At 44.9% G+C, this 25,134-nt stretch overlaps 3 protein-coding genes across 3 annotated transcripts in view; 2 read left to right on the forward strand and 1 right to left on the reverse strand.

The window, feature by feature from the left end:
* NYNRIN (NYN domain and retroviral integrase containing) overlaps nt 1-4,344 on the forward strand; it is a 36,138-nt gene extending 31,794 nt beyond the window's left edge. Inside the window, exon 8 of the mRNA XM_003755904.3 lies at nt 434-4,344. Coding sequence (XP_003755952.1) covers nt 434-3,287 — 2,854 coding nt within the window. The 3' untranslated portion in view covers nt 3,288-4,344. The remainder of the gene's footprint in view (nt 1-433) is intronic.
* A 4,314-nt stretch (nt 4,345-8,658) lies between these two features.
* On the reverse strand, nt 8,659-11,100 carry CBLN3 (cerebellin 3 precursor). The gene is made up of 3 exons (XM_003755886.4): nt 10,516-11,100; nt 10,034-10,153; nt 8,659-9,263 (listed from the first exon to the last, which is right to left on the reverse strand). The coding sequence occupies exons 1-3, from the start codon at nt 10,765-10,767 to the stop codon at nt 9,066-9,068; spliced, it is 570 nt and encodes a 189-aa protein (XP_003755934.1). The 5' UTR covers nt 10,768-11,100; the 3' UTR covers nt 8,659-9,065.
* Nucleotides 11,101-12,223: 1,123 nt separating this feature from the next.
* Nucleotides 12,224-24,568, forward strand: KHNYN (KH and NYN domain containing). Its single transcript, XM_012545097.3, has 8 exons — nt 12,224-12,492; nt 12,890-13,106; nt 13,646-15,042; nt 16,300-16,430; nt 16,536-16,632; nt 21,664-21,771; nt 22,009-22,110; nt 22,512-24,568. Exons 2-8 carry the CDS (start codon nt 12,906-12,908, stop codon nt 22,882-22,884), a joined length of 2,409 nt encoding a protein of 802 aa, XP_012400551.1. The 5' UTR covers nt 12,224-12,492; nt 12,890-12,905; the 3' UTR covers nt 22,885-24,568.
* Nucleotides 24,569-25,134: the final 566 nt, after the last annotated feature.

Consider the following 25,134-nt stretch of genomic DNA (forward strand, 5'->3'; position numbering starts at 1 on the left):
TCTTCTCATCTTCTTTTTCTGCCTTCTCCATACCAGTCCTGAATTATTGTCTTCTTCCTGAAAACCTGTTCCCGGCTGGCTGCTAACTAATCAGATTACTAGCTAGTAGTGAGGTTAAGGTGTGATTCTCCCAGAATATTAGCATTAAAGCAGACAGTACCCATATGTTTCTAGCGGTGAGATTTCCGGCATTATGAGAGAAGATGTAGAAGGAGTGTTTTAAAGGCATGAGTCTCTGCTTGGTGCTTCTCAGATTATGTTAGATAGGGAGCTACTTATGCCATTGTGTCTTAGTGATGGAAAAGCAGTATTGCTATGATTCTCCCCTCCCCCCCATCACTTTCCTAAGGATGACTTTTTTGACTAGTAATTATTCTGTCTCTTTCCCCCACCTCCTTCACCCTACCTCTCCCATTCTTTTCTCTCTTTGCAGGTTGGAGTTGGCTGTTAGCAATTTCCTGAAGGTCTGGGAGACAAAGCCTCCTTCTAAAGCTTCCTTTCTCCCCATAAAGGCCAAGGGACTTCAGGGTAAGAAACATTTAAAGAGGGGCTGCTCCGGACCCCAGCAAAAGGGGAAGGTGAAGAAGCTGACGGAGGGTGTAGAGAAACTGATGGTCAAAGAAGAAGACGCTCTGGACGCTTGCCTGTCCACGGTTTTCCAAGAGGAGTGCCCCTTCCTTTCAGATGATATCCTCCGGTATTTTAGCCTCCAGGACAACACCTCTGAGACCTCCCTCTCCCCCTGGAGAGGCTCCTCTCAACTTGATGTCCCTTGGGGCGGGGCAGGGCAGCCCACATGCCAGAGGGTCCTGGACCACTTGGCCCAGCTGTCGGTGCCAACCAGCTTCTCTGCTCTCTCCTTCTTCGTGGGGTTCATGGGATGCCACAAAGATGTGATCCCCCGCTACTCCTCGCTTGTTGCCCCGCTCCATGGCCTCCTCAAGAAGAAGACGCAGTGGCAGTGGACCCCTGAGCACTCCCAGGCGTTCCTAGCCCTGAAGCAGGCTCTGGTGTCAGCCCTCTCCCTGGTGCCCCCTGATCCCCAGCTACCCTACCGCCTGGAGGTGGCAGTGAGTGAGAGGACCTTGGCTGCAGTACTGACGCAGGAGCGGGCTGGCCTGCGGCGCCCCATTGCTTACACCTCCAAAGCCTTGCTCCCCCAGGAGGGCAAGGCCACCCTGAGCAGAGGGGGTGGCCTCTGTGCCCTGGCCTGGGCTGTGAGGCGATTTGCCCCCTCTCTCGGATCTGTCCCTGTTGTTCTGGAAGCCTCCTATACCTCCGGGGACTCCGCAGGCCCTGAGCAGAGGGAGAGTCTGGACACTTCTGACACATGGCTGGCCCGGTGGTCCCTCCTGGTGCAGGATAAAGACCGGAGGACCTTGGGCACATCCTTCCTCCCCGGGCCTCTGGGGGACAGTGGGCTCCCTATGCCTACTCCTGATTCGTTGCCTCAGTTTTTCCAGATATTGCCACCCTTTTCTGACTTATCCTCCTTTGTATGCATTTATACCTCGGGGTATTGTTTTTATCAGGACACCGAGTGGTGTGCGGGCTTTGGGTTGTACGTCCTGTCTCCTGACAGTCCCCCCCTGTCCCTCTCTTTCTCTTGTTCCCCTCATACACCAACCTATGCCCACCTGGCTGCTGTGGCTTGTGGCCTCGAGCGCTTTGTTCATTCCTGCATCCCTCTGGTCTTTCTCGTTAATTGTAGCTGGCTGTTCAACATCCTCATCGATCTCCTTCCTCTCTGGCACTCCCGTGGGTTTTTGTCTTCCGATGGGGCCCCACTGCCTCACCCAGCCCTGCTCTCCTATATCACTTCCTTGGCCTCCAGCCTCCCCACCTTGCCCTTCCTCTTCAAAGCCTCCTACAAGGGGGCCCTGTTCAGCGTGACGGTGGAGGCTCTGGCCAAACAGGGTGCCCAAGGATCGGGGCCCCTGTGGAAGTTGCCAAGGCATATCATGCCTTCTGTGGGAGTGGCAGCCAGTCCCTTGGGCGGGGGGCCGAATCTACAGGCGCTGCAGGAGAACGATGCCATTTTGTTAGAAGCCATTTGTCAGCTGCAGGCTGGATGCAGACTTCCCGGACATTCACCCCTCAAGCCTTTTGAACCTGGAATCAGTTTTGTTAAGGAGTGCAACCTGCTCATGTATGGAGAGATGAAGAGGCCCAAGGTCTGGGTTGTCCCGGAGCAAATCCGGAAGGATCTGATTTATTCTGTGCATGATGTCCCTCCTGGCCCCCACGCTGACCCAGAGGAGACCCTCAGGAGGGTGAGGATGTTAGGCTGGTGGCCCAAGATGTATGGGCAAGTGAGGGCCTATTGCAAGTGCTGTTTGTTCTGTACCTCGATCAACAACCTGAGCAAGGAGTCCAAATGCATGCGGACCCAGTGGCCCTCAACACCGGCAGTGCCGTGGTCTAATCTTCAGATTGATGTGATCGGGCCTGTGCCTGCCAGTGAGGAAGGCCACAGGCACGTGCTGATTGTGGCCGACTCCTGCTCCTCCTGGACAGAAGCTTTCCCCCTGAAGTCCTTCACGCAGATGGCAGTGGCCCAGGTGCTGCTCCAGCAGGTGTTTTCCCGGTGGGGCTTGCCATCGAGGCTGGAAGCGGCCCAGGGGGCTCAGTTTGCAAGACACGTCCTGATGAGCTGTGGCTTGGTGCTGGGAGCCAAGCTGGGCAGCATCTCTGGGGATATCCAGCCCGCCGAACTAAGGGATGGGAACTCAAACCAGGCCTTTAAGAATTTGTTGAAGGAGTTTATCATCCTTCATGGGAAGAACTGGGCCAGTTGCCTGCCCCTTCTGCATATGGCCTTTAGAGCCTTGGAGTCTGGACCTACCCCTTTTGCAGTTGTGACAGGGAGTGAGATGAGACTGGCTGAATCTTTGTGGTGGGAGCTCAGCGGGGCCCATGTAGAAGGGCTGAAGATGGATGTGTTCTTACAGCAGTTGAAAAATAACATCATAGAAAGTCAACTGCAGGCAGCTGTGGCTTCTGGGGACCAGTCTGCCATGGCCCAGAGTAGCTACTTGCAGCAGGAAGTCCAGGGAAAGGAGTGGAACGTGGGAGACCAAGTTCTGCTTTTGAACTTCCCCAAACCTGGCACGGCTCGGTGGGTCGGACCCTACTATATTGTAGACAGGCTGAGTCTGTCTCTGTATAGGGTCTGGGGTTACCCAACTCCAGGGAAGCTGGGAGTCACATACCCCACTAATTTGATGAGGTCGTATCCCCAGGGTGGTGCCCCCTTACCCTCAGTGATATTAGAACAATTGGAGTAAGCCACTGCCTCCCCCTTTGGAATCAGGGAGGGATGACTTCTCTCTCCCCCTATTCCTCATTATTCATACACAGCTTCTCCTGAGCTTTTGCTAAAGAACCAATTTAAGAGTATTTTAAAGAAATTTTCTCCCTTGGTTCCCCTGGCAACTTTGCCTGCGGTAGTGTATGCAATGTTTGTTACTGGGTTTGGCTCAGCCAACCTTTTCCTTCCTTTCAGAACCATTCCCGAATCTCATCCATGACAGGCTCACCTGTCCCCAGGATCTCTGAGTAGGAGCCTGACCAAACCAGCCCCTCTCCTGGGGAGAGAAGTCCCTGCAGGGGTTTCTTACTTCAGCTATTTCAGTGGGGGAATCTTCTGATGCTGATTTTTGCCAGGATGTCTCAGAACCGAGTGGGCTGAATGAGAACAGTGACCATGGATGGGGTGCAAGCTTTTTTTTTTTTTTGGTCAGACTGCATGTTTACTTAACTTAAGCCATACTTAGACCCAATCAGTGATCCTGTCAAGACTGTCCCCAGTCCCATTCAGAATATTCATGTTGAAGTCTTTGATGGTGCTAGATCCAAAGGGATCCTACTTAAAAATCTTTGGAGCTGGAGCTGGATTCTCATCTAGTTACAAGTGGCTTTGGGTCAGAATATACCAAAAAAAAAGTAGTATTCTGACTTCTCAAAGCTCATTAATGGAAATCTCTGGTCCAAGAGGCCTGAGTGTGGAAGAATAGCTAAGAGTTCTGAGAAGGAACTCTTTCCTACTCATTTTGCTACAAATCCCTTAGTCTCATTCTGGGAGAGTTTCTGCACTAAGGAAATGTTATTGATAAGTATGGGGTCACTAAGCCAGGAAAGCTTGCCTTGACTTATCCAAGAAGTTCAATACTTTGTCTAAGAGTTAGTAAAGTTGAGTCCTCTGTTGCTATGGCAATAAGAACACTAGAACTCTGCGTCTTCCCTTGCACCTGACCCTCCTCCTAGTCTCAAAGACACTCAGTGTTTGTGAAATAGCTTTGCATTGTACTGCGTGAATGGGACTTTTTGCTTGTGTCTTCTATATAACAGGAAAATTGGTCTCATTCATCAAACCCTTACCCTTTCCCGCCCAAGTACCCTTGTGTGAAAACAGCTTTGCCCTAAATCACATCCTGGATGGGATCTTGTGTATTTCCTCCATTTAATGGGAAAATTGGGCTTATTCTTAGGGTCTCCCCACCTCCTCCCTACATTATTACCCTGAGTGAAGTAACTTTTGACCCACATTGTGTCCTAAATGGAATTTTATTTGCCTTTTGGAAAATGGAATTCACTCCTATTGCACTCAGTCTCCCAGCTAGTCATTTTGTTGTTTCTCTTTGTTATAAGAGAGTGAGTCTTAATTTGATTTGTAAATAAAGGGCTCAAACTGGAAGTGAGCTTATGTGGCCTTTTGCGTAGAAATCAGGCTGGTATTGAAGAAGATGGTAAGATTCAAATGGAGTTGTGAGCCAGATTTATTGAATCTGGAGGACTTAGGTGGAAGAGATTATTCATGTCCTTACTTCTCATTTTATAGGAAGGGAAACTGAAATTCATTGACTTATCCAACTGACATTACTTTGTAGTAATGATTTGAACTTTTTATCTCTTACTGTATCTGTTGGAGAATATTGTTGCTTTAGGTCAGGCTCAACCCTTACTGCCATTGCCTTGTCCTATTCTTTGCTATTCCTTGCCTTTCTCTTAATAACCCACTACTGGTCCTTCATCCCTTAGATGAGATCTGAAATAGGAGGGAACTATTTAGTGTGATTCCTCTGTGTGTGTGTGTGTGTGTGTGTGTGTGTGTGTTCAGGCCACTGGACCAGCTTCCTAGGACCACCCAGGTATCTTCCTCCAATCCTCCCAAAGAAGCCCATGGTAACTCTTCCAAGCCTTTTGTTGTTCCGTTGTGTCTGACTCTTCTTGACCCCATTTTGGGTTTTCTTAGCAAAGATACTGGAGTGGTTTGCCAAACTTTTTTAGGTCATTTTAGAAATGAGGAACCTGAGACAAACAGATGTTAAGTGACTTAACCCAGGATCACACAGCTACCAAATCTGAGACCAGATTTGAACTCAAGAAGAGGAGTCCTCCTGTCTTCAGATCCAGGTCTTTATCCACTGTGCTACCTAAATGCCCAACACTGTACCTGTCCTCAGAGCAAACTAATTAGTCAGCAGATATACATATATACACACCCCTGTCAGTAGATTAGAAAAACAAGGGTCAGAGTTCAGAAACCTGGTATGAGTGATGTCTGAACTTTCAGGTGAGTTTCTCTGAATCTGTGCATCACGGTATCCTCCACATAACTTGGCTTAAAAATATTTTGCTGAATTAATGATTTGTAGAACACATAGGAGGGAAAGCAAGTCAGAGAGATCCAGTAGGACCTAAAAGTTCCCAAAATAAGAGAGGCAATGGTTCCTTTTCTGCTTGGTCATTTATGGATCTTACTTGTCCCATCAGATTCTTACTAGAGAGTACCCATCACTTTGGTTTTCAGGCAAATCCATTTGCAACTTAAGAATGAATTTGTCCCTTCCCTTCCTTAATGATATCATCCCTAGAGCTGAGGGAAGAAATGAAAGAATAGAAAAGAAAAGCTTATAATTGTATTATTTCAGCTTAAGAGGATAAGGTAAGCAAGATCATTTTACCTCTGTAGATGAGGGGGGAGAATATAAAGAATTTCTTCTTACCCGTAGTTTGAGCTCATGGTTTTGAGTCAAAGTTTGGGTATATATAATTCCTGGCTTCTATACACAATCCCTGGATAACCTTGGGAATATTTCATCTCTCATCTCATCTCCCTGGGGCCTCAATTTCCTTATCTGTAAAATCAGGATAACTTACTTTAAGGTCTCTTTGAACTAAATCTGTGATCCTGTGGATAGGGATAATATAGTGGCTCATAGTATATTAAAGTACTTAACCTAGAATGTTAGGATTAGAACCTACAATCTTAATTTGAGATGTGAAGTGACCAGCCCAAGTAAGGTAACATAGCTTATGAGGTGTCGGAATCAGTTAAAACTGAGACTATCTTCTGAGGCTTAGAGATGTTGCAAGGCCATTTAAACTACAGTGTGATTCACCATAGGATGTCTGGTTTGTGGTTACTTGACCCTTCTAAAGATGGATTCTTAGAATTTTTGTAACTGCAAGTGCTGTCCTTCCTCTGGGAATGTAAATCAATTGATACTGCTTGCTAGAGATTTTGTTATACATTCTAGGGATTTCTTGTGTATTGGGAGTTTTCTTTGCCTCTCCTTTTTCTATAGAATTTGTTAATATTCATATGTAAAATCTCCTTTCACTATGTATATATCTTGTATGTACCTATTTATAGCCATATTGTCTCTTCCCTGTTAGAATGTAAACTCCTTTTGCTGTATCTCTAGTGTTTACTACAGTGCCTAGCACTTAATAAATGTTCATTGATTGCTTTATTGCTTATTTTTGACTAAGGAACAAAGCTCTAAGTATGTCTATGGAGGATTTTGAGTTCTCACTTGAGAAAACAACTCAAGGCTTTTATCCTGGCAATGGTCAAGTAGACCAAGTAGTAGAGCTAGAACTCCCTGATGATATTCCTGCTTTTATTAATCATTGACTACTTATTTGTTTACCTATATCATTACTTTTGCTTTTATCAATCATTTACTACTTCTTTACCTACATAATTTTTTATTGCTTTTCACTATTTTTTGCTTGCATCATGTTTGCTCAAATGGCTCCCATAGCATCTGGGATGATAAATAAGACTTCCCTATCTTTCCCAAGCAATTACAGTGTTCACAAGATCCCAAGGTATAGATCTGAAATTAAAGATTACCCACCAATTGCCACCATGGAAAAGGATTGTCTCCAAGAAAGGAGAGGTTCCTCTCCATCCCCTAACACATCATTTAGGAGGCCAGCTTTGGAGCTCCAATCCAATTGGATTGAGTCTCTTTGTTGTTGGGCAGTCATTTCAACTGTATTCATCTTTGTGACTACATTTATAGTTTTCCTGGCACTGGAGTGGTTTGCCATTTCCTTCTCCAGTTCATTTTACCAGTGAGGAAAATGAGGCAAATGAATAAATGACTTGTCCAGGGTCACATAGCTAGTACCTGAGTCAGATATAAAAACTAACCAATAAATCTCTTTGGGACATGTATGCTTCCATGTCCTTTTTCTCCTCTAGTCTCTAGTAGGGAAGATAATTTAACATATAACTACTTATTTGAAGGCCTTTGCCAGCAAATGTAGTAGAAAGAATCTGACCATTTTAAAACTCCTAGAACCCCAAGAAATAGAGACCTTATGTACATTACTACAGAGAGTGGTCCTAATTTAGAAGCTGTCTCATTTGGTTGAATTTCCACAATGTCTGGATCACTCCTTTCTGATGTGTGTCATTTCAAGATTCTCAGCCCCTTCCTGAGGAGTTAGTTAGGAGTTAACTGGGAGGAAAAGAGAGAAGACTTTTTGAGTCATCCTTTCCATCTGATTATCCTTAAATCTTCCCTTCATATATGCCAGAATTATTTGCTTGTTTTCTAGCTTTTTTCAGAAAGTCAAAAGCTTATGATTTGTGTTCTTCCACTTTATAGTTGCATTCTTTTTTAGGCCAGCCCAAATGGCATTAATGGATCTTGTGGTCTGCCTTGAGGATATTGTTATAGACAAAGAAATAGAACTAAACTGAGAGTCAGGTTCAGATCCTGCCTCAGAATGACTAATTCTGAGTCATCAGACAAATGTCTACCTGAGTGACTCTTGGGCAAATCCCGTAATTCTTAATTTCCTCAATGGTTTTAAAATGAGGATAATGGCACTTACTTGGGAAGATCAAATGAGATAATATTGCACAATGCTTTGCAAACCTAAAAAAATCTGCATAAATGATGGCTATTATTACTGAAGAAAACTGCGGGGGTTGTGTGTGGGATTGTTCCATTCTGATAACTGGGCCTGAATTCCCAGGTTCAGTTTGTTCTCCCTCTTTCCACAGTGACTAACCCCATGGTCATATGAAATATCAAGTACCAGTTGGACAGCATTGAGGAGCTGGCTCTCTCTACAGGAAACAGTTTCCATGTACTCTGGGGCTGGTACCATCTGGGTTTCTGTGGGGTTCCTGTCAGCCCAGTTTGTGCCACCTGTCCCAAAATATAGCTAGGAGATAAGTGTTTTAGGGAGGGCAATAGAGAATGGGAATAAGTAGCAGTTTCTTTACCTATGCCATCAGCTTTTCCTGGGTTATGGAAATTGGGAGAGGGAATTACAGGGCAAAATGGCTGGGAGAGGGAGGTAGGTTAGGCTGAAACTGGAAGGATATAGTGACAAAACTGATTTTACACATGCGGTCCACTCGTTTATTTTTATGGAGGGTTTGGCACTTGTGCCCATGCCGAGGACTAGGATATGAATATGTCATCCATACATCCTGTATTTTTAGTATGATGAACGTTTTTGGGAAAAAGAAAATGTCCTTTTATTAATACTTATCTAAAGGATAAGTTACTCAGACAATATTTACATGTATGATTTGGGGGTATAGAAAATATGGTCATACTCCCTGCTCTAGGAATAGTACATCAGGTGTTGATTGAAAATTGGAGACCCAGGGCCAGTTCAAGTCCCTCCCTGTGAAGAAAGTCCCTTGACATTCCTGAATTCCAAAAGGAGGGTGAACTGAAGGGAAGGAAGCCAGAGTTGGTGATGGTGGTTGGAGGGAGGATAGTAAGAGGAGAGGGTGGCAGTTCTTCTCAGAGAGGAAAGATCAGAAAGCCAGAGAAGCTGGAGAACTTCCAACCACCAAGTAGGTTCCCCCGGCGCAGACGCAGGGACACTCGGTCCCCAGGGTCCAGGGGCAAGAGCACAGCACTAGTGGCTGCCTCTCGGGTCACATCAGGGTCATTGGCAAAAGCTGAGATCACAGGCCATGTGTTCAGCATCAGGCTTACCTGGGAATGGGAGAATTGGGGATTATTAGGACCTTTATTTTAGGAACCTTTATTTCCCCCATAGCCTAAGGAACTTTAGGATTAGGGTATAGCCACTCTTTCAATAGTCATCGATTATTTCTGAGGCAGCTGGAAGATCTGGTGGATAGTGCAAATCCAGCCTCAGATACTTACTAAGCTATGTGACGCTGTTTAACTCAGTTTCTTCGCCTGTAAAAGTAGCACTTTGCAGGGTTGGTGTGAGTTTAGTACAGTGCCTGGCACATAGTAGGCACTTAATAAATGCTTGTTTCCTTCCTTACCTTCCTTCTAAATCTTAGCCCTTCTGAAAGAGCAGGGGTTTGACTAGATCCTAGGCCCTGTGTCTGCGGTCTCAGAATTCTGTGACCCTAAGGTTCACTGTGCCAAGGTTCCGAATCCCCTGGGCCAGGAGGGCAAAGGATACTCCATCTCTCTGACCTGGCCTACCACTACACTCGACCTTTAGCAGTGGACTTTTGGATTTTGGCAGGATCTCCAGCCACTCATTGGCCAGAGACTGGCTTCCTACCAGAGGTGATCCAGACTACTGTGAAATCCTGTGGCCACTGTCTTAAAATGGGGGCCTGTGACCAATCAGAAAGTCAGAACTGAACATCAGAAACATAGGATATGTCAGGGATGAAGCTGCATGTATCCTGCCTGCCTTCACTTCTCACCCAAGAAGAGGATGAGAAGTGAAGGCAGGCAGGATACATGCAGCTTTGGTGAAAGCAGGACTCTGGGCTCACCTGGACTGTTTGGCGGTTGTACACCTTGACCACATGGAACCGGAAGCTATAAACACCCCGAACGGGGGCAATAAAGGAGCCTGAGGCTCGGTCAAAGCCATTGCCTTCATTCACCAGGACCTGGGCAGAGGGAGAAAGAAGTAGGGGAAAAAATAGCATGGGAGGGGTAAGAAAGAGGAATTAGTCATTGGTAGGGAAAGGAAAGGGTGGGGAATGAGGGAAGGAGTGGAAAAAATGGGGTAGGGAGGGACAAGGGAGATTCTAATAAGGATAGTTGGGGGAAAGGGAGGGGGAGAAATGTGTGGGAAACAGCAAAAGTGGCTGGGTTTTTTTGGTTTTGGTTTTTTTTTTTTTTTTTTTTTTTTTAAAGAGAGAAGAGATGAATTCTGGGAGGGTGGAAGATTGAGGGGTAATCAAAATAGAAGTCAACTTTCCTCTCTACTCAGGGGTCATCAGGTGGGGTGGTGGGGGAGGAATGTTACCTGGTCAAAATAGATGGCACCACTGGTCCCGTTGCCCGTTTCTCCAGCTGGTTCATGATGGTGGCTTCGAACAGCAGCAAAAGCCACCTTCCCTGGGGGAGCCTCTCCCAGGGCCGCCCCACCTGGACTTGCTGTGGTTGCCCTGCCAGGTTCACATACCACAAGGCACTCTCCTTCCAACAGGACAGGTTCTGTCTCTTCCTGTGCCTGTCCAGATCCAAAGGCCAGGAGTACAAGTGTCAGAAAAAACATTACGGGCTCAGGTGGTTTCCCCCAGTGTCCAGGACCACTTTTATCACCTGCACTGCAGGGATCTCTCTCTTCACTTTCTATAGCTTTTTTTTCTCCCTCCAGTTTCTCTCCCTCCTATAGTCTTTTTTCTTTCTGCCCTGTTCTGCCTCTTTGTCCTAAGGTCTCCCTTGATCTTGTACCAAATGCCCCTCTTGTTTCTTTACCACAGTCTCCTTGTCAACTGATCTTTCTAGCTCTTGTTCCACCTGGGACCCACAGGATATGTGTGTCTGTGTCCTGTCGCTCACTGCCTCTTCTGCTATGGATCCCTCCCCTTTGGCTGAGTGCACAACAGACAGCCAATGGGCCCCAGGAAGGAATGGAAGGATGAAGAGGAGGGATGGAAGGGATCATAGCCAGGACTCCAGGGAGAGTCGCCAGAGCCAGTGAGGCAGGAGTTAGAGTTGAGAAGAGATAGGACTGTATATGGGGTGGGGGTGGGAACTTTCCCCTCTTACACACATGGCTGTAAATGCTAATAGAATACTGTTTTTTTTTTTTTTCTTCTCTTCATCATTAACAAATGAGATAACATACAAAGAGCCATGCAAATCTTAGATATATAAACATTAATGATTAGTATCTTGCTCCCTTACTAACTCCTCTTTCCTCCTTCTTTCTTCCCTTCCCCCCTTCTCCCTAATATCTTTTTTCTTGCACTGAGAATCATAGAAAGTCACAGAAAGGGGTAGCCATCTCTTTTCCCATATGATTACAACACTGAAAAGGAAAATGAATTGGGACCCTTAGACTATATGTTCTAGTCCAGGTTTTGCCACTAATGAGCCCCATGACAAAGATTCTCACTCAAATCCTTTTAACGCAACCCTTTTAAACTCTTAAAAATTATTAAGGATCCCAAAGAACTTTTGTTTTTGTGGGCTATATGTATGGATATTACTACATTAGAAATTAAAGTGTCAGTATTATTATGAAAGTAGTTTGGGTTTGTGGTCCTCACTCTTACCACCCTTCCCCATCCCTACAGGGTTTCTGGGACATTTTGGGAATTGCAGCTCTATGATTTTGGGGCCAAGTAACAACTTACTTGTTACTTAAATTTAAGAGGACTGAATGAGATAATCTCTAAAGATCCTGTTAGCTCTAAAATTCAATTCAATAGGTAGTAAAATTCCAGGACTCTATAGAGTAAACGATGTTACAAAGGAGGTTCTGCAGAGAGGGGACTTATGGAAAAGAGGCAGAAAGAAAGAAGAAAGAGGGGATGGTTAGGAATAAGGCAGGTGAGAAGGAAGAAGGCAAAAGTGAAAGGTAAAAGAAGAGGAAGTGAATGAGGGACAAGGAGGAGAGGATGCCTCCTTATGTAAGGCCTGAGACTGGATAGAGAGGAAACATTTTCCTCCTCTCCCTACCACTCTATCTTCTATCATCCCCACCCCCCAAATAAATAAATGAAATCTGGGTGGAAACCCCAAGTCCCCAGGGCTGGGTCAGGCCCAGGGTGGAGCTGGATAAACTCCTCCCCTGACCAGGAAGTAAGGGGGAAAGCAGTTGTTTCCGTGAGAGATTCAGGAACCTGTGGTCTGGAAGGGTCCGATTGAACTAGAGCCCCGCTCCCTCTACCCCTTCCACTTCCAGGAAGGGAGTTCGGCTTCACGGGCTGTAGGACCTAAAGCTCCCTGGGAATAAGACCTAAATCCTTACAGGAGCCCACTGCCGAGACTGGTAAGTGTCTTTCCACCTTCTCATTTCTCCCCAGGGGAAGGCTGGAGGTAAGAGGGGAGAGCCGGGGGATGAGTACTAGTCACCCAGAGACTGAGGGTCAGGGGTTGTGCGCCTGGATGGGAGACCCCCACCACGGGGCAGTGAAGACCGTTCCTAGACACCTCTCCGCCGGGGTCAGCTGGGGCGGGGGTGGGGTGTGTGGAGCAGGCTGGGGGTGGACTGGACGGAGGGACGGAGTAATGGGTGGGAACTTAGTTCGAGAATCCTTTGGGACTTTTGGGTTATGACGTTGGAACTGGGCAAGGCTGTGGCGGGGAGCCGGTTCCGATCCTAGTAGCGGAGAGGATCTGGACGTGGGGCTGTCATGTCTGAGCCTCTCTTACTCCCACCCTTTCAGGCTTGGCTTCGCAACTATGCTCCCCTCGGGGGTTAATCCTGAGACCACTGACCGCTTCACGGTGGGGGCGGATGCGGAGGACATGGTACTTAAACAGCGACCTCAGGTGGAACGCATCTTCCGAGTTCGGCTGAGTGTCCTTGAGAAGGTCTTCGAGAGCAGCCCCCACATCTGGATGCAGCTGGAGGGGCCCCAGGAGAACGTGGTCAGAGCCAAGGTAAGCGCTTCCTCTCCCTTTCCCCGCGGCTGCGTGGAGGGGCGGAGGGGCGGAGGGAGGGAGGGAGAGAGACGGTCAGTACGAGGGCCGCGTTCCTACTCTTGGAAAAGCTCCTCTTCCTCAAGCTTCCAGGAAGCTTTCCCGAACCCTGCTGTTCTTCCTTCCGTTCTTCCTTTGCCTCTCCTTCCCTTTCTGGCAACCTCCAGGGCTCGTCACTCGGGGGATTTCCCGTCTCTCTGTCTTTTCAGTTTTGGTTTCATTTCTTTCAGGCTGCCAGATTTCAACTTTTTCGTACAGACAGAGGCTGGGAGAGGAAGTTGTGGCAGGGAGGGAGAGCGGAGTCTCCTTATGCTTTCCAAACATCTCCCCCTTCCCTTTCTGTTTCCATTTGCTGATTTGTTTCCCTTACCCTCTGTCCCTCTCAGTGGGTAGTTCCCGGGGTGGAAGCCCTGGAGAGGACTGGAAGGGGGAAGAATAGGTAGAGAGAAGAGAACTCAGAAACTGGAAGAGAACTATTCCTTCCCTTTCCATTCCTCCAGGAGTACCTGAAAGGCCTTTGCAATCCAGAGGTGTGGGAGGAAGTCAGCTACCCTGCAGCCCTGCACTGTGTCTTCTTTGGAGCCAGGGGTCTCTTCCTCGACTGCCTGTGCTGGGGTACCTCAGCTCACATGGTGCCCCAAGCCCCTGGCTCCCTGTTACTGGGAGGCCTGATTGAAGCCTTTGTCATGGCCCAGAGCAGGATGGAAGATCTTGTCGAGCGACTGAGGCAAGATAGTCTCCAGGGGCCACTATCCAGGACTTCCAGAGAACAAATCACTCAGGCCTTCAAGGCCCTGGTTAGGAGCTATGAGGATGAATATTCCCGGGCTCTCCTGGATTTGCCTATATCTGTCCAGAAGTGGCTGTTAAACTTGGCAGAAGAGGCGCGTGAGGGGCAAGGGCTGCCAGAAACTCCCCTGGGGGAAGAGAGGAGTTCAGTTCTCTTTGGAAATGGTAGTTGGGAGGACCCTGTCAGAAAGACTCTGAGCAAGGGCAGAGATATCAGGGAGACTAGCTTCCCATTGGGCACCAGCTCTGTAGAGCAGGAAGAAGTCAGGGAAGGGGTTTATGCTAGAGAAGAGTATCTGCCTTCTAATTCTGGAGAGAGAAACTCTGATAGACTATGGTCCATGAGAGAAAAGGATTCCAGGAAGACCAGAGAACTGGCTGGGGAAAAGGACTGGCCTACACAGAAGCTCTCTGAGCAAAGAAACTCAGAGAGAGTAGGGAGTCCCAAGGAGGGATTCCCTAGACAGAGGAACTGGGGGAAGGAAGGGTTCCTTGGGGAGAGAGATGGGCATGGAGAGAGGCAAAACTGGGACAGGGAATGGCACTTTGGACAGAAGGATTGTGGGAAAAGGGGACATGGTAGGGAGGAGGACCAGGACAGAGTACGGGGTCTGGAAAGAAAGGGCTTGAAGAGAGAGGACATGCCTGATGAAGAGCCTCAAAGAGAAGGGCCCCAGGCCCGAGATAAATTCCGAAACCCACACATGGTCAAGACTGACTTTTTGCTGGGGGCCAACCAGTCTGCAGCTGAATCCTATGACCATTCCCCTCAGATAGCAGGGGTTGGCCAGCAGTGGAGGGGCACCCCAAGACCTCCCCTTCAGCTCAGCAATGGAGAATCCTCACCTCCAGTGGGGCATAATCTACTTGGGACCCAACCCACATGGCTTGATTCTTCAAAGACTGGGGATGGGCAGCCAGTGGAACTTCAGGAGCCAGAGTCTTCAAAGGGCAGCTTAGATGGCACCACTGGTGGCAACTACGAGGTGACCAAAACCCAGCGCTTTCTGGAGGTCCTGAAGACCCCATTTTCCTTGAACCTCACTAATGTGCCTGGTACAGCAGGTCTTCGACATATTATTATCGATGGCAGCAATGTAGCTATGATGTGAGTATCCCTCCGACCTCCAATCTGAAGGCATTGCTTGGGAAGCTCCCTGAGACATGGGGGCTTAAAGAAAATAATCATAGTAATAATCATAATGTCTAGCATTTATAAAGGATTTTAAAGTTTGATGAGAGCTTTACCCATTCTGTTTTACTAATCTTTACAACCACACTATGAGATACTATTTATTACCCCCATTTTATAGTGGAGAAAACAGACAGACAGAAATTAAATGACTTGTCCAGGCTCATCCAATCAGAAAGTATCTGAGGCAGTATTCAAACTCAGAACTTCCTGATTCTAGGTTCTTGACTCTCTTATGTTCCAACAAAACAACCTGGTAGAACAAAATGGTAAATTAAATAGTGAGTATTATTCAATGCTATTCAGGTAGTCATCTTGTAAAGTTAGGGCAAACATTTAGATTTTCAGTGTGAGCATCTATCCCTCAAATATTGGGAAATGCAACAGATAAAGACAATTGATTATTCTGTTCATTGCATAGATTTAAGAACATAATCCAGAAAATACTAATAATGCGGATTAAATGTAAATGTGTCACGGGTACATGTCTTTCCCCCCAGAGAGCCAGTTGTTAAGCATCTGTCGGCACATCCCGATCATTGTCCTTTTGTAGGTGAAGAAATGGAAATGAAGGCTTAGAGACAGGATACCACTTATCATGTGGCTAGTTGGAGAAGACATCCGAATCTAGCTCTTTGGTTCTAATCCTAGGAGAGAGGCCAATTTGCTGTATGATCTTGGGAAAACCATCCTCTCTGTGACTTGGTTTCCAGAGTTACTGAGAATTTTATCATATTATCTCTAAAGATAACATCTTTATCTTTAGAGATAAAGAGAGTAGCATTGGTGTTACATTTTGGGCATAGATGTAAGGAGGCTAAGATGCAGCATAGGAAAAGATCCCCGATTTTGGCACAGAGGATCTGCTTTTAAATACCAACTTTGCCATTTTCTACCTCTGGGATCTTGAGCAAGTCACTTAATTTTGCCCTTAGTTTCCTCATCTGTACAGTGGGGAAGAGATTAGATCCTGTGCTTCTGACTCCCTGGCCAGTGATTTTATTTTATTTTATTTTTGCTATCTTAGTTATGTCCAGAATCTTGGATGGGGCAGCAGACGTGACTGTCTGTGCTCTTTGAGTCTACTGGGGCATTCTTAAACCGAGGAGTAGGGATGAAGAACCTTGTTCTCAGGATGCACAACAGGCTAATCCCAGCTGTTTGCTTTCTCAGCCACGGCCTCCAGTCTTTCTTCTCCTGCCGGGGCATTGCCTTAGCTGTGCAGTATTTCTGGGATCGGGGCCACCGGGAGATCACTGTCTTTTTGCCTCAGTGGCGCCTTAGGAAGGATGCCAAGGTGAAAGGTGAGTAGTTTCACCCCAAAATTATTTACCCACCACCTTCCCTATCTGGGGACTAACCAGGCCATTCCATCCCTTCCCACCCTCATTCCCATCCCTCCCCCACAGAATGTGATTTCCTGACTAAACTACAGTCCCTCAACCTGCTCTCTGTCACTCCTTCTCGAATTGTGGATGGGAAGAGGATTACCTCCTACGATGACAGGTACTCTCCCCCCAGCCTTGGTGTCAGGGGAACCAAGAAAGGGGCAAAGTGGAGCCCGGGGGGAGGGTAAGAGTCTATTCTGAAGCCAAGTTGGGGAAAACTGGGAGCAGTGTTCTTTCTACCATGTCAGTTAACATAGTCAACAAGTAATTTTTTAAGTGCAGTGTGCCAAAGACTGGGCAAAGAAAGGAAAAGACATTGAACTTAACACACAATTATTTCAGTTCTTTTACCGTTCACTGGGGTTAGGCAAGAACCATCAATTTCTTCAAGGGAGGGAATTTTTTTTTGGGGGGGGAGGGGGGGATGCTTTAGGAACTCGGGAGGAATAGCAAAAAGAAGCCTGGGCTCCTAGTCAAACCTGTGGGCTGCAACCAAGTCTCTAAGGCTCAGTTTTTTCATTTGGAAAATTAGAGCCTTGGACTAGATGACTCCTAAAGTCTTTCTACGTATAATTCAGTGATGACTTTAGCTTTTCAGGGATGTAAGGACTCCCAGCTTCTGTTCCTTGAGGTCCCTTGAATACCGAGATCTCTGTTCCCAATTCTGATCTCTGATGACTCTTTCCTGGCCAGAAACCTGTTATGACTCTAATTTCTTCTACACAGGTGAGGCTGGGTGAATAGAAGGGTTCAGCTAGCTGGAGAGAAGCACTAAATGTCATAGTAGTTAGGAAATGGCCCTCTCTTCTGTTTAAGTCCTTTGTGTCTATATTTGACCTTTATCCTAAACAGAACTGATTTAATCATTCCTTCTGTATCTTGAGCTTTCACAGCTTTCTTATATGTCTTCTTGGTTCTAAATGTTGCAGTTCCTCCAACTCAGTGCCTTGGTCTTAAGGTCCCTTACCATCTTAATCATCTTCAGTTGAACAGTACAGTGCTTGGGCACTATTTTTTTTTTTTTAATTTAAATTTTTTTCTAAAAGCTAAGGCAATTTAATTTTTGTCCTGTGCAGCTTTTATTTATGATTTCTTGAAATGTAGCTGTAGAAAAATAGGCTTTAAAAAAACCCATTGTGATTCAAATGGAACTACTTGACTAAGCCTTTATATTACCAAATCATTTTGACTTCCGTTGATGGCTGATAATAGCCCCTAGCTCAAACTTCTGTGGCTCCTTCTTGTTTAGGTTTTAATGGCTTACAATGAATGTAAAATTGTTTTCTTTTCTCTCTGAAACTGCTGTTGTTGCCCTCCCAAACTGATATTTTTGTGCTTGGAAATTGTTGTTGTGTCGATTTTTTTTTTTTACCCCATTTGGCTAAGATGGCTAGAGTGGTTTGTCTTTTCCTTCTCTAGCCAATTTTAGAGATGAAGAAATTGAGGCAAATAGGGTGAAGTGACTTGTCCAGGATCACATTGATGTGGTTTGAGGACCAAAATTATGTGGGTGATCACAAACAAGTGACGGCAGGCACCAAAAGTTGGGTTTCGATCATGTGAATAATTTACAGTGACCATTCTCTTTGGCAAAAGGTAGCTTTATTTAGGGAATAGACAAAAGGAAGAGATACAAAAGATAGTGGGAATGGTAAATTTGAAATAGAGTTGGGAGGGCATATAAAAGACAAGTTCCTCAGGGGAATTTACAATTGCCCAGTAGAAAGGAGCATCCCATGGAGTTGGGGCAGGTCCTTAACTGGCAGGCTAAATCCTGCCAGTTATAACTTGTTCAGGGTTCTAGAGCCAGAGTGTGTCAAAAGCTGATCTTGGACCCAGTTTTTCCTGAATCCGAGACCAGTTTTCCACCTATTATGCCATACTAGCTCCATATAAAATATATGCAAAATAAATACGAGATGATTTTGAGGTGGAACACCAGTAACTGGGGAGATAAGGAAAAAAAAAAACTTTTGTAAGAAGTAACAATAGAGTTAAACTTTGAATTCTAAGAAGTGCAGGTGAGGAGGGAGTAAGTACATAACAGGCAGGGAGATAGTGGAAATTGGGGAACATGAGGAATAGTAAGAACCCTAGTTGGACTGGACTAAAGAGTTATTATTGTTTGTCCTTCTTTCTCTAAGGGAGGCGATGCCATGACAGGCAAGTGAGTTGGATTTCAGTGGGGAAGGGCTGTGCAAGATCACTTGCTTCACCTTCTCCTCCAGAGCCATCTGGGTCCAGTGAACTGGATGTAGAACAAGACGACTGGAGATGGCCCTGATTGCAATGGGACCCCTGGGCCTTTTTAAGCTAAGATCTTCAACAATTCTCAGATTGACTGAAGTCACTTTTTTTTCCCCCCTGAGGCAATTGGGGTTAAGTGATTTGCCCAGGGTCACACAGCTGGGAAGTGTTAAGTGTCTGAGCTAGATTTGAACTCAGATCCTCCTGACTTCAGGGCTGGTGCTCTATCCACTGCGCCACCTAGCTATCCTGGCCACATTCATTTAATGATTAAGGCTAGGTAGAAATTGAAGCATAGAATGGCCTCTTTCATTTAATAATAATAAAAAAAAAGAAAAGAAACCCAAATAAATAAATCTGGGAGGGGAAGACCTTCAGGGTTGCTGGCCCAAACAGATATGATTGCTATTTGCATGCACTCTCAGTCAATCTGGTCCCAAACTGACCACTTGAGGCTTGGCCAATGTTTGTTGGCCAAACTATGACCGTCAGAGTGGTTTTGGTTTAAGGTATGGTCCTTAAGAAAGAAATCTAGCTAGCAAGCCTCAGGATATCTTGGGAAGGTTCAGAGGTACAAAAGAAAAAACAGTTTTTAAGAGCATCTGCAGGTAAAGGTATGATATTCTGTGTAGATAGAGGGAGGTAAGGGAAGGAGGAAAAAGAGGGAGAAAGGGAAATAGGGAAGTAGGAAGGAAGGGAGGAAAAGAAGAAGGAGAAGGAAGGGAAGAGGTAAAATACTACCAGGAGTGGTAAAAAGACTGAAGGGGGAAATAACATAATAATCTTGAAAAGGTAGATTATGAAGGGTCTCTGAGGATGGATTGGAGGGCAAGACTTGAAGTAGAGAGATCAATCTAAGAGAGGATATGGTCTCTTTGGACTCCAAAGGTCTCTCACCTAATTCTTGGGGAGAGGTCATGAATGTTTACATTAGACTAGTGTTAGTGTGAGTGGATAAGAGGTTGGATGCTAGATGTTGTGGAGGTAAACGTTGATTCATAAGACAGTTCCTGCCTTTCAAGGAGTCTGTAAAATGATGAGGCAAAAACAAACCTATTTAACTATAATACAAGGCAGGATGTGATCAGTTCCATAAGAGAAGTACAAACAAAATGGTGTAGTAATTTTTTAAAAGGCCACGTCAAATAAAGCTAGCAAGTCATTTGAGTTCCTGAGTTCTAAACTGCTGTGGGCTAAGCTAATCCCGTATCTTCAGATAAAGCCCCCAGGAGGTAGGCTTGGAAGGTCTTCCGGATTGACTAAGGCTGGCTCTCACCTGCTGCCATCCAGACTTGAGATCATAAAGATCTCAATGATGACAGCTGAGAGCCTGGTCTTCCCCATTCCATTCCCTTCCTTGTGACTTCCTGATGACCTGATTGATACCTGTTAAAAAACTTTGTCAAATCCTTAGCCTAGAATTGAAGACCTTCCACATTCTGAATGCAACTTTCATTTTCGGCCTTAACATCTACTTCTTTCTCATACCATCCCCTTAGTTCAGGCTAGACTGATTTACAAATTGTCTCCAGAATATACTTCAGATATTTCAGCCTGCAATCTTTTACTATTTCCTCTCGGTTCTCCACATTCTACCTATCCTTCAAAGCTTAGGTTAGTCCTATTAAACATGAAATTTTTCCTGAACATCACAACACATAATTATGCCTCCTTTCTCATAGCCTGTACACTGATATAACTTGTATAATTTTGTAGTCAAGAATTTTATGAACCTCTCATTTGGTCCTTGCAGCACTTCTGAGCTAAATATTATCAAGGGAGGAGTGCTGAATTTGAGAGTCAGGACCTAGTCTGAATTCCATCTCTGAAAACTATTACCAACAGAACCTGGACAAGTTATTTTCCTTTCTGTGCTTCAGCTACTTTATTTGTAAAAAAGATAGAAGTGGATAATATGATCCTTGAGGTTCCATCTAGCTCTGTGTCTATGATTCTTTGCTTTCCATTTTTTGGTTGAGAAAACTAAGACTTAGAAAAGTTCGTTGATGTCTTCAAGATCACTTAAGTGAGATTCAAATCCAGATCTCTTTCCAGTTTTTTTCCAATTACCCTTTCCATTATTTCTATCTTATTTCTCAGCAGTTCTTTATTAATAAATAAATGCGACAGCAATCCTGTAAGCCAGTAGTGTAAGTATCCCTGTTTTATAAAAGAGTAAATTGGTATTAGAAAAGTCATGTAACTTGCTTGGTGTCACATAGCTAGTGAGTGGCTGTCTGAGTCACTTGAATCCAGGTCTTCTCACTTTGCTCCCTCTACCCTCACCTCCTATTATTCCATTCTGCCCTGTGTGTAGAGTGATGTGGTCTTCACTGTAATTTATGAGGACAGGTGCAGGATGATGCTATCTTCTGCAGGGTCTACCTAACATGGAGTAGGGTACAAGACAGTTGATAAATAGCTCTTAAGTGAATGAGGGAGAAGGAACAAGAATTGGGTGAGGAAAAGAGAGTGAAAGGAAAATGAGTATAGGGAGTGGGAGGGCAGCCCTGGATCTTATAAGACCTAAGAGGCACCAGGAGTGATAAATAGACTGAAGAGTATGTGAAGGGAAATATAATCTTAGGTCTCTCACGAATTTGAGCCTGGAGAACCCAGAGTACAAATTCTTAAAGTTGTGTGAGCATATTCCTTTGAATCTGCTCTTTCCTAGTCCCCAAGTTCCTGCCTCAAAAACTTTAGATAGTTGGAATGATGGTAGATAGGCTAATTGTGAGGTGAATGGAATTATTGAGAGAAAGCCCATCTTAATCCAGAAATATTGATTAGTGGGATTAGATTATGGTGTCTATAGGACTCCCCAGGATTTGAATTGGAAGGGAGGGGATTTTGAAAGTTCTAGAAATGAACAAATCTTTTACTTTTTACCTTATGTGGGCAGGTATATGATGAAACTGGCAGAAGAAAAGGATGGTATCATTGTTTCCAATGACCAGTTCCGAGACTTGTCAGGTGAATCTGTGAAATGGGCAGAAATCATCAGAGAGCGGTAAGGAAGCCTTTGTTGGAGAATGGGGCTACTAGGCTTTTCACCTTCCTCAAAGGTGGTTCTGGTTTGTCTATGGGGGATAGGGGTTATAAGAAAGTGGTTGGGGCTGCTAGGGCTGAAAATGGTTAGTTCTGGTGGGATGAGTTATTGAGCATCCCTTGGGGCAGGCTGTCAAATTTGGGTGGGGGTACTGTTCTTGATGTTTCAGTGATGGTATCTCTTTTCTCTCTGGCCTAGTCTGCTGCCTTTCACTTTTGTGGGAAACATCTTCATGGTCCCAGATGACCCACTGGGGCGTGAGGGCCCCACCCTGGATGATTTCCTCAAGAAACCAAATGGGTAACCAGCCAAACCTAACAAGAACACTCCCTTGCTCCTTTTCTCTTGTTCTCTGTGGTCCCTTCCTAAACAGTCTCCAGCCCATGAACCAGTTGTCTGGCCATTTGGACTTGCATTCAAACTGTCCTTCCAGGGAATTCTGAGACAAAAGGTGTCTGAGCCAGCCAGTGTCCCAGGGCCCCCACAAACAGTCTGGTTTTTAATCAGGGTACATGAATGTGGCAGGCTGAATGAGCCTTTTTTTCCAGGAGAGTTTCTGTCTTTTGCTATCGAGGTGGGTGTTCTTTAAGGTTCAGCTCTGAGAACTTCCATGGTTATTATAACCCCTCTTTTACTTCTACTTCAACGGCATTTGGATAATGGTATCAATTCTCCATTGACTCTAGCATATCTTTCCCCAGGCTACAGACTTCAAGGGGTCGCTCAACTGGTCGCCGAGAGCCTCCCCATAACCGACCTTCCCGACCTGGTTCCAGGGCCCGATCTCAAGTTCGATCTAAAGCCCACCCTCGACCACTACCTCGACCTCAGTCTCAGCCTCGACCCCATACCAGGAGTCTGACAGAATCTGAAATTCAGCCAAAGCAGGAGCAAAAGAAGGAAGATGAGGGAATTAGTGGCTTACGAAGGCCAAGAGAGACTGAGAAGCTTCGGCACAAGCTGCTGGAGGTGTTTTGGGGACAGGACCATAAGGTGGACTTCATCTTACAGCAGAATCCTTCTACTAGAGACCTCAACCAGCTCTCAGAGGCCCTGCTCAGACTGAACTTCTGAGCCCTTTAGTTAATAATAGTTATAGGTAAGGTGCATCCCAATAATCTGGACAGTTGGATCCTACTTCTGGCTTGAGTGAGTTCTGGCAAACCAGGAACAAAATGGAGGAGCAGGAAGCAGGGGCTTTTTCCCTTTGGCAGATTTACCTGACCCCAGATGGTTAGGAGGCCAGAACCACTCCATGTCTTAACTTGTATACTGGAGGAATACTACATACATTCCATCAAACTCTGGAAGTCTCAGCGTTATGAGATAGATTACATGTAGACATATCAGGGAGGTAGTGAAAAATGCATTTGTCTAGGAATCAGGCTATTTGGATTCTAGGCCTGGGTCTAGTACCTTGGCAAAAGGGTACTCAAGTACCTTTAGGCTAAACCTAGTTTTATTTCTCCATCTGTAAAATGGAAATAAAAATACCAGTTGAGGAGAAAAGATCTTGAGCATTACCATTTCCAGGTATGGTTATCTGTCAGTTCACAGGGTTCATTTCATTTTAGGTGTAATTCTTTGGTATCCAATTGGGTTCCAAAGAAATGTTGGATTGGCTCCTTAATGTTAGAAGTCCCAGACTGCTCCCCTTTTAGATAACCCCAATCCAAATGTATCCTATAGTTACATTTGGGTTTATGTGTGATAATGTAAGTTTACAAAAAAAATTTTCAGGGTTCTTTTTTAAAACAGCAGCTTTCATCTAGGTTATTTTGTTTGCTTATTTATCATTAACAACAGTGTGGGTAGTGATGGTGTGGCTGTGGTTAAACTTGCAGAGGTATCAGGGAGTTGTTAAGTTGAAAGATAATAAAATATCTCTGAAGTGATCACAGGTTATCATTTGACTTACTAAATTCCAAATATAGGAGCACACCTATATATTGTATATGAGGTGTGCCTGTTTGATTATAGTCCATTACCTGAAAAAGAGTGGAGGAAGCTGGTTATCAGATGTCAAATATCTTTGGAGAATGAATGACGAAAAGATTGAAATGTAGTCTGAGAAACAGAGGCTCACGTTTTATTCCCACCCCTAATCCAGGAGATGCTTTCCTGGCTTCTTTACCTCTGATTTTCTTCTCAGGGATTCCAAACCCCTTCTGTTGCTGGCATGCCCACATTCAGAATCTGTTCCCTTTGAAGGGAAATTTCACCAAATCTTTTGAGTTTGGGGCGTTGCTTGGGAAGGCATTCCCATTGGTGATATCATTGTATAATAAAAGGTCTCCTGGGGAGAAAGATTTTGTTTAGTATTTGGTGGTGATGTGGAGTGAGTGATACTTATTGGAATGTGGTTGGTAGCAGGATAAGGGCCATAAAATTTCAAGCCATGTGTTTTATTTATAAAGTCATTAAGGCTTGTTTCTGAACCAGATATGGCTGGGTTGACATGTTTCCTTAGACTAAAATGTTGACTAAATGTTTTGTTGTTGAGGCTTGCCCAGTGAAGGCATTCTTGCCTATTATTTGGAGCCAGCAAAGGCAATCTGGCTCTACCTCAGGTGTTAAGGGTCCTAGGAAACTGGGCTGATTTTAATGCTGTATCACATGGCTAGGTCAGCTCTTGGTTTCTTCATCTCTATTTGGAAAATCTTTGAGCTTCTTACAAAATGACATTCCCTATTTAAGGTCCAGATAGCTTGGCAGCTCCTGTGCTTGCTTTATATATTAAAAATTTTTTTTTATTGTTCTTGTTCTTACAGAATAAAGCATGTCTTTATCACTATCCCATTAAAAGGTTAAGCTATAACTACCTGGTGCTGTGAATGATCAGTATAAAGAGATCTTGTTATGAACAATATTTGTAAATACTAGTTTTTCCTAGCCTCTTTTTAGTTTAGGCAATATTCTATATTGGGTTTCTGTTCCAGTTCCCTTTTGTAACTGTGTACTGGTCACTTAACCTAAGCTTTAGTTTTTTCATCTATAAAATGAAATTGTTTGATTATCTCGTGGAGGTATAGTGACACAAAAGCTTTGTAAATTGTCACAGGTATGGGTTTTCTTTCATTGTCCAGAAGGTGGAAGGCTTTGTCTGGGAGAGGTTATTCTATTAGTGACATCATTGTTTCTAGGATGATCCAAAATTCTTTGAAAAAAGATAGGAATTTGGGGTATCAGGAACAGAAGAAATTTAAAGGGGCAAAAAAGTATTATGTGGTGTAATTCTTGGAATCCTATGTAAAAGAGAGAATCAAGGAAGGGTCACTATCTTCTGAGATCAATCTAATTATCGAGAGTTTAAACCAGTGCAGT

The sequence above is a fragment of the Sarcophilus harrisii genome, chromosome 2 (assembly GCF_902635505.1).
Source record: "Sarcophilus harrisii chromosome 2, mSarHar1.11, whole genome shotgun sequence".
NCBI lineage: Eukaryota > Metazoa > Chordata > Mammalia > Dasyuromorphia > Dasyuridae > Sarcophilus > Sarcophilus harrisii.